This window comes from Ursus americanus, chromosome 33, assembly GCF_024610735.1.
Source record: "Ursus americanus isolate L20-20 chromosome 33, mUrsAme1.1.p, whole genome shotgun sequence".
Classification (NCBI taxonomy): domain Eukaryota; kingdom Metazoa; phylum Chordata; class Mammalia; order Carnivora; family Ursidae; genus Ursus; species Ursus americanus.
The window spans coordinates 30,254,541-30,272,991 of record NC_142159.1 but is presented as its reverse complement, the minus strand read 5'-3'; the positions used below and the strand labels follow the sequence as shown (position 1 = coordinate 30,272,991).

At 59.9% G+C, this 18,451-nt stretch overlaps 2 protein-coding genes across 2 annotated transcripts; one reads left to right on the top strand and one right to left on the bottom strand.

Annotated features, from left to right (window-relative positions):
• Positions 1-122: 122 nt before the first annotated feature.
• On the bottom strand, positions 123-14,253 carry SDF4 (stromal cell derived factor 4). The gene is made up of 7 exons (XM_045803384.2): positions 14,107-14,253; positions 10,809-11,161; positions 6,235-6,371; positions 5,867-5,980; positions 2,461-2,619; positions 1,927-2,102; positions 123-845 (listed from the first exon to the last, which is right to left on the bottom strand). Exons 2-7 carry the CDS (start codon positions 11,111-11,113, stop codon positions 669-671), a joined length of 1,068 nt encoding a protein of 355 aa, XP_045659340.1. The 5' UTR covers positions 11,114-11,161; positions 14,107-14,253; the 3' UTR covers positions 123-668.
• A 34-nt stretch (positions 14,254-14,287) lies between these two features.
• Positions 14,288-17,703, top strand: B3GALT6 (beta-1,3-galactosyltransferase 6). The gene is made up of 2 exons (XM_045803385.2): positions 14,288-16,712; positions 17,085-17,703. Exon 1 carries the CDS (start codon positions 14,447-14,449, stop codon positions 15,434-15,436), a length of 990 nt encoding a protein of 329 aa, XP_045659341.1. The 5' UTR covers positions 14,288-14,446; the 3' UTR covers positions 15,437-16,712; positions 17,085-17,703.
• Positions 17,704-18,451: the final 748 nt, after the last annotated feature.

The following is an 18,451-nucleotide window of genomic DNA, read 5'->3' as shown; positions in this document are numbered from 1 at the left end:
CATGCAGCCCCACCCAGGGGCCCGGTCCCTTCCGCACCTGCCCCGGCAGGAGCCTGACCAAACCCTCTGTTCTCACCGAATCACCCACCTCAAAAGCACTGCGCAGAAGCCACCTAGCCACAGACGTTCCAAAATCATTTTATGGGCGTTTTTTCAACAAAGAAATGAAGCTAGGAGGAAAAGGCAACTCTATTTTAAAGTACATGAAGAAGATTCTCGTCACAAGTGTTTGTGTTTTGGAGACCGGAACGCTGCGGGAGCTCCTCCGCAGCGCCTCGGGAAGGGGCAGGCACCCCCCAGCGGCCGGCGACGGGCTCCCAGCAGAGCACATTCTAACCCTACGTTCACATCTCGGTTTTCAAGGAAACGGCAGGAGCTGCGTTACTTCCCACAGGTGTGGTGAGCCCACAGGGCCCTGATGCGGTCAGTGCCTTCATGGAACAGTACCCGGTTCTCAGAAATGAGACGCAGCAGTCACGTGGGACCCCCACGCACGGAGGGCAGCCAGCCCGCAACTGCACCCCGGGACTCGGGCCCGCTCAAGCACATCCGTGTATAAGCCTGGACCACGGCTGTCGGGGCCACGGGAGGGAGGGTGGGAGGGAGGGAGGCGTCCTGGAGGGGCCGGCTAGCCGAGGCGCGTGGGGCGGGCAGCAGGAGGCGCGGGCTCAGAACTCCTCGTGCACGTTGCGGGCATAGTCCATCAGTTTGCTGCCCGTGAAGAACTCACTGTACTTGAGGACCTCCTCGGGCTCCAGGTGGTGGTTCTGGTTCTCGTCGGCAATGGCGATCATCTGCTTGGCCTCGTTAAGAGCATTGTATTCGTTCATGGGGTCCATGTAGTCCTACAACGGTGCCAGGCACTGCGTCAGCATGGACCCTGGCCACCACGGCCCTCCCCAGAGCGCCCGCTCCCCGGCAGCACCGGGGCCCGCTGCTCTCGGGTGCCATCTCCACTACAGCGCCAAAAGTCCACATTGGTGACACGGCCATGAGACCCCCAGCCCGGGGCAGACGCACCCGCCCCCCGTGGATGCCCTGTCAGCAAGGTCAGCACCTCCTGCCTCAGGGAAGCAGCTGCACAGCTCTGACCCTGTCACCAGCTACAGACGGCAACACCTTATCTAAAATACCCCATGGGCTGACAATCCAGAAGCAGCAAGAAGGGGATATGGGCACGTTCTGGAATGTTCTGGAAGGCAGACACCAGGCTGGACGTGGCTCAGGGCCAGACAGCCTTCGTCTGTGTGGGCGCCTGAGACTCGCTGCCTTCCATCCTCCTCGGGGCACCCCTCATGGAAGGGAAGGGCCAGCCGGAGGGCAAACAGCCTTGAGGGGCCGCTGGGGGCCTGCCTGCCTGTCACATGACAACTGGACACAGGCACGGACGTGGACTCAACGAGCAGCCCTTCGATCCTTGAACCAGATGTGTCTGCCAGCTATCAACAGGGATCAGAGAATTCTGGTGTAAAGAGAATGAGTCATCCAGCAACGGGGAAAAACAAGCCCACACAGCACCCACGCAGCACCAGCAAAAACACCTCAGGGGAAGATGGTGGATTCCAACACGGCCCGCAGCCCCCGGCGCCCAGCATCCAGACAGCTGCCCACTGGGGAGCGGCCGCTTGGAGCCAGGAGAGGCCGAGACATCCTAGGCACCCTGACCAGAGGGCAGGCGCCTCACTGGGCTGCCCGCTTTTCCGCTCATCTTGGCTGAGTGCCACAGGTGACCACGCTGTCAGGTGAATCCCCCTTCCCTGCACACAGGGAGCCCACCTCCAGGTGCCACGAAGTGACACGGCGACCAGCCACGGCCTTTCCACCGCAGCCCCTTGCCTCAGGCGCACCTGGAAGCCTGGGACCTGGACCTGACCTCAGGTAGGGGGTGGGGGTGGGGGGGACGCCCCCCCAGGCACCTGCGCTCACCTCCAGCTCCGCCATGGTCACGATCCCATCATGGTTGGCATCAATCAGTTCCTCAAACTCTTTTTTTCGGTCTCTGACCCAACTGTCATCGATGTCCTGGCCCTGCTGGTTCTCCACAGTGCCCACGGGCAGAGAGATGAACTCGGGCAGCGAGAGCTGCTTGTCACCGTCCTGGTCTGCAGGACAGGGGAGTGGACACTCAGACCTCAAGCAGACGCGGACCAACCAAGCTCACCCAGAAGAAAGTTAACCAAACAGGTTTGCTGCCAAATTTTCGCTGTGTTAAATTTTAGCCTAAAGCAAAACAGGTGCATCTCACCTGACCTGCTCGAGAGCCCGGTGGAGGCCAGATGGCCCAGGACACGGTCTGACCCTCCCTTACCACACCACTATGCGGCTGCACAGCCTCCAAGACCCCCAGGCCGACCCCTGCCAGGAGGACTGCTGCAGGTGCACAGTGGGCCCTGCCCTCCAGCCCAGCTGCCAGCAGGGAGGCACCGCCCCCCAGAGGCTTGGTCACAGGCCAGGCCTCACCCAGGTCCCGGACAATCTCCTTGACCATGAACTTGAGCATGCCACGGCTGTGCTCGGGGTGCAGGAACGACAGGAACTCGTCCTCAGTCAGAAGAAGGTCTGAGGGGGGGTTGTCCGCCTGATACCAGCGGTCCTTGAGGTTCTCCAAGACTTCCTGTGCTGAGAGAGGCATACCCATGAGGACCCAGGGCACCTGCATGCACTGGAAAAGTTCTGAAATGTGCTACCTGGATGGGAAGGCTGGCTCAGGACACTGTGGTGAGTAAGGCCGAGGACCCTGCCGCTCAAAGGAGAGCTCAGCCCTCAGGGAGGCAGATGGTACAGAGCCCCCCAGACAGACACAGACCTTCCCAAGACACAGGCACAGACTGTCCTCGGACGCAGACAGATCCCACAAGATGCAGACACCTATGGACACAGACCCCCCCCCCAAAATTCAGGTGCCAACCCCCCTCCAGATACAAACCCAGACCCCCCGAGACCCAGCTTTCCCCCCCTTGGACACAGCCCCCCCCACACACACACAGGCTCAGACACCCGCCCCCATGCAGCCCCCACCCTCAGCTCACTGCTGCTGTTTGCTCCTCGGGAGAAACGGAAAGCACGGTGTAGGCGGACCTACCCTCACCGTGCACCTACGGGAACAAGGCGCGACCCTGCTCCTTTCCATCTCTTTCACGTGCACCGTACGCGGAGGGCAGGGCTCTGGAGGAAAACCCAGCTTCCAGATATGACTCAAGCACCCCACAGACTCTCGCTGCAGCCCCCACTCTCCCTCCGTGGGAAGGCCCGGCATGGGGAGCAGGGCCCGGAGCTAGCCCCCACAGCCTCGCAGGCTCAGAGACCGTCCGGGTCTTCAGCAGAACGGCCGAGGCCGGGCGAGCAGGAAGAGCTGAGGCACGGAGATCCGTCCACACCCTCACTGCAGTCACTGGAACAGGGACGCCCAGGCCTCGGCACATCGCGACAGGGACACAGCCGCATCCCACACAGTACCCGCCACCTCAAGTCTCAGTGCCTTCTGATGAACAAAAGATGCAGTGCTGACCTACTTCTAATGGCAAATCCGCTTAGAGGAAGGTGGGAGTGGGTGGCCGCACCCCCGCCACGCACGGGCACAGGCGCAGACTCGCTACGTCCACCCAGCCTGTGAACAGCGCCTGACGGAAAAAAACTACTCAAGGACTTCAGCGTGCAGTCACTGGAGATTTAAGGTGGCACTGAAGCCAACAGCAGGATGTCCGCACACAGAGACAGACACAAGCAGGGACGCCAGCGGCACCAGAAGCTGGAGGGAGGCCTGCCACCAACCCCTGCAAGCCCCCATCTGTGCTGCCTGGGGATGGCAGCCCCACAAGCCCCGAGGAGGCAGACTGCCACGTGGGGACTCCCGGGCCCACCTCTCAGCCCCCGCCTGCGCTCCCCTGGCTTCCCAGGCCCTGAACACTGCTCTTCACTTCCAACGCCCCAGACCTGCTCACCCACCCAAACTAAAGAAGGGAAGGAGGGGCCTTGAACACGTGCCGAGATGAAGGAGTCGACAGGCAGGCTGAGGCGACAGAGTTCACGCTCCCAAAGGACGGGTCCTGACCCCAGGCACACTCGAAGGAAAGGTGCTGAAGACAGACCAGCTCCCGAGAGCAGGCAGGGACGGGGGCCGGCAGCCCGCGCCCTAGCGGCCACCTCAGATGCTGGTGACATATCGCCAACGTTGGCAGGAGGACAGAGGCCCCCCAGGACCCCCAGATGCCTCTAAATACCACCTTCAAGGGACGGTCAGAACCACAGGACAAACCATGGAAACGCAAAACAGAAACAAATATGAAAAAGGCAAACAACCATTTCAGAAAAAAAAAAAAAATCACATCCAAGGCACAGGCTTTAAAAAGGACAGAAGTGAAAGACTGGATGGCACCCCAGGAACCGGGGAAGGCCGAGGGCATCCGAGCCTCTGTGCTGCCCAGGAAAGGGGTCCGGCGCTGCGAAGTCACACATGCACCACAGACAAACTGAGCAGGAGAAACAAAGGTGTAGGCATGGACGAGGTGCCCGTGATAGGCGGCCCCCACGGGGACCGCTGGAAGGCTGGGGACTCAGACTACAGGACGCTGCAAGAAAAGGGAACTACAGACCAGTGTGTCTCCTGCAAACGTGCCCCACAAAAGATCAGCAATTAGATCCAAAAACATGTAAGAAGAATCCCAGACCACTACCAAGTGGGACTCACCCCAGGTGCACAGGCTGGTTCAACATCTGAAAATCACTTCACATGAGCATTACATCAGGCCGAAGAAAAATCACATGATTGTATCAACAGACACAGAAAAAGCATGACATAAAATCCAACAGCCATTTGTGATCCAAACTCTGAACAAACTAGGAATAGAGGAGAATTTCCACCACTGGACAAAGAACATCTACAAAAAAACCTACAGCTTATATCAGCTTAATAGTGAGAAACCTAACACTCTCTTTCTCCAAGATCAGAACAAGAAAAAGCACCCCCCGCCCCGACACCGTACTGGAGTCCCAGCCAATGCAGTAAGATAAGAAAATCAGAGACACACAGACTGGGAAGGAGAAACTGTCCGTGTTCACAGATGTCATGATCGCCTGCGTAGGAAATCTGAATCATACCAAGACCGCAGGCCAGAAGGTTAGCACAGAAAGGCCAATCACTTCCCTGCATGCCAGCAAGGAAAGTGGGGAATCAGGATTAAGGACAAGCAGGAAAATACAAACAGAAAGAAGGAATGACTGCAACTGACAGAGGACAGAGGGTCTGGGACCTGAAACACACGCGCTGGCACAGACAAGAGTGCCCAGAGCCCACCTGAAGGCCCAGCAGCAGGAAGCACCTGCGGCCCGGGGCCACGACGCAGAGAAGGAGAGGGTGCCAGCACACCCACCACGCAGACACATGACAAACAGGGACATGTCCCGATGCAAAGATGCCGCAGGGAAGCTCCCACACACCCACGACCACCAGGAGAAGACACGACGGGACAAGCGTGGGGATGGTGACCCACCGTGTGGAGGAAGGACAGGACACGACAGGTGGCACACCAAACCTGACGCCCGGCTTGGCAGGGGCACCCAGGCGGGATCCAGTGAAGGGTGTGAGTACCCTCTAGAAGCTAGCAACACCCCAGCACACCTGCACCCGCGAGGCTTTACAGGCTAAGGGGAGGGAGGAGCTCTGCCCGCTCGCTGGCCGGCCCCGCCCCACCTCCACGCCCCTCTCTCCAGATGCCCCACCTGCCTCACCGCATCGCCCCCAGGACCCTGTCCCAGCCCACAGACCAGCCTCCCCCCCCAGCTCGAGCCCACAGGAGGCCACCTGTTGCCCCCACGGCCCACCCGGGCTACGGGCCCCTCGCGGCGCACCACAGGCCCAGGCGCTCACTCTCCTCGTCGACTTTCAGCTCCTCGCCGTTCCTGATCTTCTCCACAACTTCTTGCTCGTTGTGGCCTTTGCTCACCAAAAACTTCACCTTATACTCGTCCCACGACACACGACCTGGAAGAGAAGACTGACCTGCTAGGCTGTTTCACAACGGATGGTTTTAGGAAGAGAGATGTCGTTGTTTTCAGACATCTGTCATAATGCTGCACTACGGGCCAGTGCAGAAGCAACAAGCACTGGAGTAGTGGCCTCAGCCCAGCCCCGCAGCCCAGCCCCCTCCCCGGCCCCGCACGTCCTCTGCCCTCTGCACACACCGCCCTCCTCCTGGCAGCCCCGGGCCCACCAGGTGAGGGTGAGGCAGGCCATACCGTCGCCATCGGGGTCCACAGCGTGGAAGTGCACCTTGCTCTCCGCGATGGCCTCCTGGAAGTGCTCCGCCGTCTTCTCCATGATCCATCGCTGCATCTCCTTAGCACTGATCCTCCGGTCGGTGTTCACGTCCACCCTGCGGGCAGGTGAGTGACATCAGACGAGGCCTTTAGAACCCGGGACAGGACTGACAGACCAAAGGGTAGCCGGCAGGGCTCCACCACCACGGACAGGGACACTCTACCCAACAGTGAGGCTGGAGGTGGCAGGGGACGTCGGGGGTGGCGGGGAAGGCTGGCGGTTTGCTCTGCGGCGGCAGCTTAGTGCCACTCCCCCAGCCGTCTGGGGGCCGCCGACGGGGGACGGACTCGGCCCTTGCTCGTGACACTCAGCCTCGTCAACCCAAACCCACACACCCCGACACCTGGGACACGACCAGAGCTGCGAAGCCAGAGCAGAGTCACGTTTCATACGTGGGCACAGACGGCTAGACGGAGAAGCAAGTGCAGATGCAAGTGTGCACACGCGTGTGCATGCATCAGCACGCGCGCGTGCACACCTGAGCTAGCAGTGCTCTGTGGATGCAACGGCTCACACGCACACGTGTGCGGACTACTACGTGTGTGCATGAGTTAACACACCTACGTACACACCGTTTGTGCGCACCCACACGGCATCGAGCCCCGCCCACCGGGAGGCCCTCAGGCAGGGGCTTCTCGACACCCCCTCCACAAAAGAAACCAGGGCTCCCCGGAGAAATGGCTGATTCTAGGGCTGAGGCAGGCACATGAGGAGCATCTGGGAGCACCAGCAAGTGAGAGAGTGCCGCCAACACGAACGATGAAAGCGCTTGCTCCCAACGGCCACGGCTGCAACACTGTGGGCAGCAAAGCCCCGCAGTGCTGGCTCGTGCCCAGAGCGCCCGACAGACTTCCCGGAGCCCCAGCCGACGCAGGGAAATGATGGCGAATTCCACACATGGGGCACAGGAAAGCCTCCCACGGCAGGTGGCCTCCTCCGTGGATCTCCCCTGCCACCCCCACACCGCAGGGGGCCTGGCTCATTCCCACCCCCTGGAGGGCGACTGCCTCACTGAGTGGCCGCCAGAGAAGACAGGAGGGGGAGAGGAGACACCTGGCAGGCACCGCCTGGACCGGGTGACCAGGCCAACGTGCCCCATGCTGCCCTACGGACGCCAGCGACCCCCTGAAAGCATGTGACGAGAGGGCCGCCTCACCGCTGCGGTGTTCTCCCCCAAACCCACAACCCCACTCTAACCACCAGAAAACACAGCAGACAAACCCAAAATGAGGGACATTCGACACAACGCCTGTGCAGTCCTCCTCAAAACGGTCACGGTCCTGAAAAAGTAAGAGAGTCTGAGACACCAGCCCAGCCCAGAGGGGACAAAGGAGCTGTGACACTCAGTTCAGTGTCGGACCTGGACGGGGATGTTGGGGAACCGAGTGAAATCTCAAGTCTGCGGTGTAGACAACAGGAACATAGCACTCCTGTTTCTCAGTTTCCACAAATGCACCGTGGTTACCTAATGTCGATACGAGGGAAAACTGGCTATCTTGAACATTTTCCTGTAAATCTAAAACCACTCCAAAACGAAAAGTTTATTTAACAAATGTCCGGGGGGGGGGCACCTGGGTGGCTCAGTCAGTTAAGCACCCAACTCCATTTCAGCTCAGGTCATGATTTCAGGGTCGTGGGATCGAGTCCCACGTCGGGCTCTGCACTCAGCAGGGAGATTCTCCCTCTCCCTCTCCGTCTCCCTCACCCTCTCCGTCTCCCTCTCCCCCAATAGGCACAGGCACGTACACACGTGCTCTTTCTCTTTTTCTAAAAAATGAATGATTTTTTTAAAAAGAAAGAAATGTCGTGACAGCATTACTTTAATCAAAACCAGGTCCTGAGACCACCTGTGACTGGGGCAGGGCCAGTGAGGCGGCAGTCGCGCTGCGGCGTCTTGAAGGAGGCGCGGCTGTAGGCAGAGACCGGCGTGGCAACCAGTGCGGCAAGGGGCACCGCGCGGGGTTTCGGTGCCCCCACCTGTGACCACGCAAGATGGGAGATGCGTAACAACAGCACCTCCCGTGGACAGACACGGCCACACCCGAGAGACCGAAGAGCAAGCAGCCTACAAGCCAGCCCCCGTCCTCCCGCCGGCCACACGCCCCCGGGCCCCATCTTCTGCACTCCAGCTGACGCACTCTTCGCATCACAGCCCCTCTGAGCAAGCGCCCCCCTCTCCGCACTGCACGTAGGCTGACAGGTGCCCAGGAAGAGGAGGCCCGGGTGCAGTCCGGAATTCAACCCTCCTCCCTGCCCACGCACAGACATCTGCACATCCAGCCCTCAGAGCCCCGCCAGGTGGGAGATTCAGGTGGGGCTCGACCTAGAAGGGTCTCTGAGCCACACCCCCAGCCCCCAAGGTCCCAGTCTCGCTGCTGAATTTCTGGCTCCATGCTCTGTCATGACACCCAGCTGTGTTCTAACCGGGTACAGAGCTGACCTTCGACAGTGAAGATGAAAGCACAGCAGGAAGGCATCGCGCCTCCCCACCACCCCCCTTGCTCCAGCGGCATGCACCTGCTCCCGGCCCTGAGTCTCTAGGCCACGTCCCACCCTCTCTGGATTCTGCCCCATTCCCATCCAAGGGGTCCAAGGGTCCCTGCCTGGTCCCTTCCCTTCCACAGTGCCGGCCCCTCTGGTGACCCCTTCCTCCTAGAGCCCTGGGCTCGTCCGCTGGACCCTCCAGACTCTGCAACACACCGAAGTGCCAAGGGCTCTAAGGCACAGACTAACTCCAGGAAGACCCCGCTGTTGGCTCAACAGTTGTTTCAATCTGTTTGAGGGGAAGATCTTCTAACAGGTAAGATATTCCCAGGTTCAAAGTTCCACAGGTACCTTGGGGCCCAGGGTAAAGCCACTCTCTCTCCCAAGGGTGCCCAGGGCAGGCCTGGGTAGATCCTCTTGCCTGGATTTACCCAAAGGCTGCCCGTGGGCACACACCTCGCCCCTGGCCCAGTGAGTGGTGCAGACCACCCTCTGCGGGCTGCCGGGAAGGTGGCTCTCGGTGTGGGGATGGCTGCTCCCAACAGCCCCGGGGAGAGCCCGGTGCCCTCTAGGTTAGCCGGCCCAATCATGAGCAGATTACCCAGTCCGGTGTCGGCGCGGACGGCCTTCTGCTAGCGCCACCTGTCTCCTCACTCGGTCTCGTTCAGCCCACCATCTGCAGACCCTCCTGCCTCCAGCTGGTAGCCCATCTGCTACCCCACCCTGCCCCCCAGCACCCAGTGCACACAGCACCTCCATCAGGCAGGCCCCTGGGATCCCCCTGTCTCACCAACACCGATCCAGGGAAACCCCATTAGGGCATCGTGGAGATGAAAGAACAGGTATCCCAAGTTCATGCTTTTTGTGGGTCTGCCTTCATCCGACCACCGAGAAGGAGCCACCGTGGTCCCCAGTTTTCCTCCGCTCACCAGAAACAGCAAGCTTCCCTCCAAATGACAGTGACACCTGGATGCTGGGCAAGGCTTTAGTGCACTTCATCAGACCACAGTAACCAGTTTCTCCAACGCGGCCTCAGAGGGAGCTGTCCGGGGAAGCACTCCCTCTCCCGCCACAGCCTCCTGGTGGCTCCTCCTTTCTCCTGACCTCGGAACCCCACAGGCCCACGGTCCTCTCTCCAGACCTCTCATCCCGTGCCCAGACTTGGCCTTCCATCCCTAGGACGTGTGCACACCTGCCAGATGCTCCCCTCAACTCCACTCAGTAACTGGGCTACCCGATGTCTCCGCTCTGCTCGCGGGAGCCTCACGCCTACCCCACCCTCCCTCACCTCCACCTGCGGATGCTTGGTCTCCTCCCACCCACCCACTGGCAAAACCTGCCATGCCCTTCAGCACACCCCACCCTCTCCCACATTACTGCACGGCCCCCTCAGCCCCGCTGCCCTTAGTCTGTTCTCCATCCTCATCCCACCCTGGTCCTATGGGTGGACAGCACGCAGCTCACTTCGTTCTTACCACGCCCAAGAAGCAGGGCTCTCAATACCCACTTTCACAGATGAGGAGGAGGCTGGCGGGCTCAGGGAACAGAGGCCAGATCCAACTGCCAAGGGCCTTCTCCTGAACCCATGTCCTGGCCACGAGGCCCCTCACCTCCCTCGGAAGCTCCAAAGCCACCAGGCCATGTGACCTCTGTGTGTGCTCCCAGCCAGCACACATGACCTGTGCGTGTGTCCAAGCCTATGTGACACCTGTGTGCACTCAGAGTGGCTCCCACAGGAAAGTCAGCCCCACGAACGAGCTCCTCTCAGTCTCCTTCCTGGAACTGAGAGCCATGAATCCCGGGTCCTGACACATGACTGGGCAGCCATGTCACCAGTACCCTGGGAGCCTGACTCCACCAGGCCCGTGCTGGGCAGAGAGCCTCCTAAGGCATGGGCCCCCTGAGACCTGTGGACCCTGCCCAGCCCCAGCACATGGCCTGCATGAGCTTCGGCCACAGGTGAGCGAACTAGTTAGATTCTAGCAGCCCCCCAGACCTGGGCACCTACTTGGAGAAGATGACCATTAGCTTCCTCCTGCTCCTCCGTGGCTCCGCGTCCTCCTCAAAGCCGTCCATGTCCTTCCCCAGGAAGACCTCCTGGTGGAAGTCTTTGTTGAGGTGCCCATCCATCTCCAGCTTCACCCCATTCAGGTGGTCCGGGGGCAGGATCTCAGGCTCCTCCTTGTTGCCGGCTCTCTCCCGAGCAGATGAGTGGTTGGCAGGCCGGGCAGACACGTCCATCAGAAGGATGACCCCCAAGAGCCAGAGGCAGTGAGGAGCCAGGCCACAGAGGGGAGCCTGCCTGGACGCCATGGCCACCTGGGTCCGGACTGCGGGATGGTCCGCAAGTGTGGCCAGAAGCTGGGAAGAGAGGGGCAGGGCAGGTGAGGAAGTGAGGCCTGGGGTCACAGCCTTCCCACCACCCCAGACACTGCAGAAGGTCAAAGCCCATGGCTGCCAGACCCCAGCATGCAATTAAAGGTCTATAAAGAGGACACAGCCATTGTTCACTGGAGCATCAGCAAAGACTCCACTAAAGAGGCATTTACTTGACATGAAATGGAAGTGCTTGGTCTACATGATACATACTGGACATACCACTTTCTCCTTTTCCAAGGACGCCCACCTCAAGGGCTGCCTAGCACCACTAAACCTACCCCTTTTCAATGCCCACAGCTGGCATTCCCAGAACACTCTCTCTCCATCCCTCCTGGCATCAAGAAGGACCCCAGAGTCATGGTAACTCATTCTCCAAATCCCAACTCAGCATTTGTGACCTCTGTGACCTTGGCTAAGTCACCTGGCCTCCCCAGCCTCAGTTTCCACCCTGAAACAGGAAGCCCCCTCCCCCACCCCAAGGCTTTGTGAGGACTGGGCCTGGTGCCAGCAAATCCCAAACCCGCCCAGCAGGGCACCAGCACCTTCGACCTTCCCATCTCAATGACCTCTGCAGATGCGCACACACACACACACACACACACACACACTCGACAAGTACACACATGCACACAAAAGCATGCACACGCACACACCTACACGTGTATACCCACATATACATAGGTGTGCACACACACACACCCTTGCTTGTCTTCACCCAGGAGCAACAGGAAGTCTGTCATCCTTGGTATGCCTGGGCCCGGCAATGAGGAAACAACGCCACCCTTCTGTCCACTCCGCCACAGTAAGGATCCCAGGGCCACAAGCACTCGGCCATCCCCGCCTTCTCCCGCATCCGGCTCCTGCCACCCAGGCCTAACCTGCTTTCCCTCACGCCTTCCAGGTTCCTCCAGATTCCCTTCTGGAATGGCCTGGAATTCCCTTCTGGCTGGCGCCAGAACAGGGCCCAGTTGCCCGCCCAGTTCCCTGCTCAGCTTCTCATGGGCCTTCACGCTCCACACTCCCCAAAAAGAACTCCAGCTCCTTCTTGACCTTTACTTAACCTGTTCCTCTCATAGTCTGTCCACCTGGCAAACACCTGGTGGTCCTTTCAGGTGCAGCGGAGGCCCTCCTCTGGCAGTCTATACAGGGAGGAGCAGCAGAGGGAAGCCCACTGGTACCCAGGGTCCAGGGGCGGTGGCCCTGGACACACTCGCCGCAGGCCAGGGTGCCATCTTCAGCCAAGCCGGGGCATGGCAGGAAGCACAGGGCCTTCCATGAGGCACAGCAGACGTCTATGCCGGCCAGCAGCACAGCCACCGCACCACAGCCCGAGGGCACACAGCGCCGGCCAAGGGGCTCCGGCTGGCTGGTCTGGTGGCACTAGCAGATGCCACCCCTTGCTTATTTGATGCTTCCTTTTGAACCTACCTGCTCTGGAAGGGCATTATTCACCTGCCAGGTGACACCTTTATGCATTAGTCTTCTGAACCTATGCACTACCTGGACCCTTCGACAAGACTGCTCTCTGAACTCTCCTGTCTCGTTCCTTTGAGGGAGTAACCCTCACAGGGCAGCGTACATCCCTCTTTCCAGGTCTGTGGAGCCTGCGATATCCCCACAGGCGCTCGAGCCTGCCAGCTGCCCCACAGCGTTCTGTGCTGGCACTGCGCTGAATCACATCTACTGGGACGCCACACCCTCCCCCCTGCACTGTCCCAGCAGCTGTCACACTGTCCACACAAGTGAGTGAACACGTACAGGGGTTTCTGCCACACCGCAACATGCGTGTTCCTGAAAACGTCAGTGCTCTGCACAAGCGCACAGTGAAAAGTACAGGGCCCGTGGGAACAACACAGGGCACGCGTCTCAAGACCAACACAACTCGATGTAAACAGACCAGGAGGAAACCAGTAAGTGGGGTCTGGTCAGGCACCCGCAGCCCCAGCAAGCAGCTTGGGGGTATTAAACTGAGTGGAGATGCCATGGGGCTGTCCCTAAGGTGGGCCCAGGGGGAAAGGCACCTGCCGTAAGCCAGGACTTGCACAAGCCTGCGGTCACCAAGGGTTCCTTTCCTGCCAGAGTGGAATTCCACTCCTGCGCCCCAGCTCTCCGGCCTAGGAAAGTGTTGTGCAAACCAAGATGACCTCCCCTGACATTAGTATCGCCCTCAGTGACTGTGGCCATAAAAACACATCCCATGTCCAAACACACTGTACTTTGCTCCCTGAAAAAACAAAGGCAATTCCTTACTTATCTTCACGGGTAGGACGCTGGGTTCTGCACAAAAGTAACCCCAAATAAACCACACAGCCATCAGGAGGTCAAGTGAGACTTCCTCCTCTCCCTTTTCAACAGTTATTTATCTCAGCGGCGCGGTTCGTCACCCTCGGCCGGCCCGCACCCCTCCCCCCACCGCGATCTCACAGGCAGGGGCTTGGCTGGCTGACCAGGGAATCCCCATCCTCCAGAAGCGACGTCAAAGGAGGGCGGCAACACCACCCCGGGGGCCCAGCTCAAGTGCAGGCGACATGTCTTGGCCATCCCGGGGCGTCCGGTCTGGCGAGCCTAGATCTCTGGCCGTTGAAGAGGCGAACGCTTCATCTAAAAGCTCTGTCACCGCTCTTAGGAGTCGCGCTCAGGGCGTTGGTAACAACTGCCACCGACTGAGCCGGAAACCAGGGGCTTTACCCACACGATTTCAAATCTTCACCAAGTCCCACCAACTAGGGCACCTTTTACGGACGGGGGAGGTCACCTCGCTGGCAAACACCGGGGTCCAGCCGACTCCCCTGCCCACCGGTCCCCCTCAGCCTCAGTTTCCCGGCGGCAGCCGTCGGTGAGGGCAGAGGACATGAGCCCAGGGTCCAGTGGCCCGAGGGAGCGTCTGCAGGCCTCCCGACGCCCCCTGCCTCCGGGCCCTCACTCACCAGTCTCCCTCCCCTCGCCCAGGATCCGCCGAGCGGGGCCCGAGCGCCCGTGACGCCTCCGACGGGACTCGCCTAGGCCGCGGCCATCTTTCTTCCGGGAAGACGCGGACCAGGAACGGCGGGCGCGACCTCACCGCGACGACGCTGGCGCCGCCATCTTTCCTCTGGGCGGAAGTGGCCGCGCGGCCCCTCCCGGACAACCAATGAGCAGGGCACGCGCGCCCACGTGACAGGCGGACACGTGACGGGCAGCGCCTGGCCCTCCGCCTCCGCCGCGGGTGGACGCGGCCTGCGCGCCGGCTTCGGGACCTCTGGGGCGCTCTCCGCGCGCGCGCGGGCCATGAAGCTGCTGCGGCGCGCGTGGCGGCACCGGACGGCGCTGGGCCTGGGCGGCCTGGCGCTCTGCGGCGCTGGGCTGCTGTACCTGGCCCGCTGCGCCGCCGACGGCCCCCGCCCGCCTCCCGGCCGCAGCCCTCTGCCCGCCGAGCCCGCGCGCGCCGCCGCCTTCCTAGCTGTGCTGGTGGCCAGCGCGCCGCGGGCGGCCGAACGGCGCAGCGTGGTCCGCGGCACGTGGCTGGCGGCAGCGCGGCGCGGCGGCCCGGGCGACGTGTGGGCGCGCTTCGCGGTGGGCACGGGCGGCCTGGGCGCCGAGGAGCGGCGCGCGCTGGAGCGCGAGCAGGCGCGGCACGGCGACCTGCTGCTGCTGCCCGCGCTGCGCGACGCGTACGAGAACCTCACGGCCAAGGTGCTGGCCATGCTGGCCTGGCTAGACGAGCACGTGGCCTTCGAGTTCGTGCTCAAGGCAGACGACGACTCGTTCGCTCGGCTGGACGCGCTGCTGGCGGAGCTGCGCGCGCGCGACCCCGCGCGTCGCCGCCGCCTCTACTGGGGCTTCTTTTCGGGCCGCGGCCGCGTCAAGCCTGGGGGCCGCTGGCGCGAGGCCGCCTGGCAGCTCTGTGACTACTACCTCCCGTACGCACTGGGCGGCGGCTACGTGCTCTCGGCCGACCTGGTGCACTACCTGCGCCTCAGCCGGGAGTACCTGCGCGCGTGGCACAGCGAGGACGTGTCCCTGGGCGCCTGGCTGGCACCGGTGGACGTCCAGCGCGAGCACGACCCGCGCTTCGACACCGAGTACAAGTCCCGCGGCTGCAACAACCAGTACCTGGTGACGCACAAGCAGAGCCTGGAGGACATGCTGGAGAAGCACCAGACCCTGACGCGAGAGGGCCGCCTGTGCAAGCAGGAGGTGCAGCTGCGCCTCTCCTACGTCTACGACTGGTCCGCGCCTCCCTCCCAGTGCTGTCAGAGGAAGGAGGGCATCCCCTGAGCCGCAGCCGCGGCTGACCTACTGCACGCCACATGGCGCTGGAGGGAGGCCAGGACATGCCTCAGGAGGTGGCCACCGCAGCCAGAGTCATTCGGGGTCCTGTGAGGCAGCTGCTGAGGGGGCCTCCCACTGGCCTTACACGGGCAAAGCTGGCAGGTTCTGGCTAGTTACCCGGAATGAGTCCAGCCCTCAAGGGGGCCAGGTGTATGTGGCAACCAGTGGGGTTTTCAGGCAGATGCCAAGCGGCGGTGGACAGCTCCTAGGTCCCAGCCCTGGTGGGCACCCAGGCCTGTGCACCCCAGTGACCACCGTGGGGCCTCACTCCAGACCATCTTATTCTGGGTCTGGGAGACCCGTGGGTCTTGCCAGGGCAACACATGATGTGTCCAGGTAGAAATGTCCTGTCCCTGGACTTCAGCCAGCATGGGCCTAGACTGGGAAGGTGCCCAGCTTTGAGTGTGACGCAGGCTGCAGTGGCTTGCAGCCCCGCCCCAGCTGGTGCACTTGCTGGCTTCTCCCAAGGTAGAGGAGAGCAGCCAGAGGCTGGAGCCGACAGGCACTTGCAGACCCTGACCTCAAAGAAAGAATCTGGACTTGTTCAGGGGTGGGGACTGTGTCACGTCCTGCATCCTGTGTTGACCGTCCACCTAGGAAATCGCCACACTGAGAGCTGTGGCCGCAGGGAACTGACCTGAGGGCCCTTGCATGTTGGCACTTAACTGTGTGTTGCGTTCCAGTGGCTTTTATCAAAATCGCTGTAGATTGTTGGGTTGGGTTGCCTTCTTTTATGTTCTATGTTGGTGTCATTTGTCGTGTGGCAGTCTAGGATTTAACTGTTAATTAGCTTCAGTGGTGTTTTGGTCTGTGTTGCTTTAGAGTGAATTCGTGATAAATGTAACAGCGCTAGTCTGTGACTTATAAATATTGTAAATTTGTGTAGATAAGAGTTTAAGTTAGAGGAGTGTGTGGGTCTCAGTATTTTTTAAATTATTTAACGGAAGACTTTTCTATCAGAACCTGGGCTTTGTGGATTAATCTGTTTTTATGGCTTGAGTTGTAGACCCGTTACTGCCTGTGTGTTTAAATGTGGAAGAATTCTAAACCTGTCCATTTTTCTTTCCAGTTTACACAAAAGTCAGTCCCATTGTCTCTTTCGGAAAAGACTTTCCTTTTAAGGCTTCCTCGCGGCCATGCAGGGGCAAGTGTTTCTCGCACAAGTATCTGTTACGTTAGACTCTCGCCCCAAGTTCCAGAATCTGAACCCTTGGAAGCATCGGTGAGTCTGTCTTAAGAAAACAGGCTCTGCCGGCGGCGTGTCCTTTTGGAGACAGAAAGCATTCACGTGCACCCCCCTGGCTGATCGCCCCTCACACTGTAACACATCCTCAGAAGATCAGGGTTTCTTTTTTCCCCATTAAATGTGAAAAGCGAGTGCTGTGGTCATCACAAAAGTAGAATAAAGAGGCTCCAGGACAGCCGTGAGCCCTTCCGTCAGCCCAGTGGTGTGTGATGCTGCACATTCTTACCCTGGGATCTGGGTTGGGTCCCCTGGCGGTGCTGCTGGCGTCTGTAGTCCACTCCGGGGCAATGCAGACGCAGGGAGCAAATCTCTGACTTGCCTTTTCATTGCCTTTCTTTGTGTTCTCAGGCCATGGATTTTAAGAGCAGGTGTCTTGGTGCTCTTGGGCTGCCCTAACAGCCCCGAAGACAAGCTGGCTTAAGCAGCAGACGTGTACTCCTCACGGTTCTGGAGGCTGGCAGTCAGATCAGAATGCTTGCAAGGCTGAGTTCTGTCGAGGGCCGTCTTCCTGGTGTGCAGGTGGCCACCCTCTCGCTCCGTCCTTATGGCAAGAGAGAGCCAGAGCTAGCTCTCTGGTGTCCCTTTTTACAAGGACACTGATCCCACCAGTGGGCCCACCCTCATGACCTCACCTAACACCAGCTCCAAATACCATCACATTGGGGCTTAAAGCTTTAATCTAAGTTTTGGGGGATACAGTCAGTCCTAGCGGCAGGTTTGGGTTATTTGTGTTTAAAGGTAGAATATCCAGGGGCGCCTGGGTAGCGCAGTCGTTAGGCGTCTGCCTTCGGCTCAGGGCGTGATCCCGGCGTTCCGGGATCGAGTCCCACATCGGGCTCCTCCACTGGGAGCCTGCTTCTTCCTCTCTCACTCCCCTGCTGTGTTCCCTCTCTCGCTGGCTGTCTCTCTGTCACGTAAATAAATAAAATCTTTAAAAAAATAAATAAATAAAGGTAGAATATCCAGATTTTGGAGTCTTGGGCCAGAAGGAGGGGGGATGGTCTTGTGGTTGCAGTTCTCCTGCCTGTAGAAGGTAGAAGCTGGGCCAGGGAGGTCCCAAGATGGGACAAAGTTCTGAATATAAGGGGAGTGTGGGGTTTCTGATTGGCTGCCTTGAGGGCCTGACTGCCCCTGTGAACACGTTTCCAGGACAAGGATTCATGAGAGTGTCCAGGTTTGGGGACACTGGGGTGAGCAGAATGGGACCCTGCCAGCTGGGGGCGGGTTCCCAGGGGACGCTGGGAACAGTGGGACCTGGTTCCTGCCAGCCATTTTCATCTTGATGTCTCGTCTGAACCTCGGGATCGTTGGAAGAGTTGGCATGTGCACGTCTCCTTTTCTCAGACAAGGAGACAGTGCTTGGACAGACAGCTTGTTGGGGCAACATGCCAGTGGCAGAGCCAGCATCCGAGCCGAAGGCTGGACTTCCAGATCCCTGCCCAACATCGGCAGTCCTGCTGTAGCTTCCGGGTTTCTCCAGAGTGGACCCCGTGGAGAGCAAGGCACCAATGTCCAAGACCTAGTAAAAAATCTAAAAATCTAGGCATGTCTCTTTGGAGGAGTTGGGGGGGTCCCTGAGCGTTAGCATTCAGTTGGGTCACGTGAAAGTGCCAGTATGCACTCAGGTTTGGCAAAAATGGAAACTTCATATTGTTCAACCTAAATCATTAAATTTCAAAACAGAACAAACCAGATACTGGGCTGGCTGTGCATCA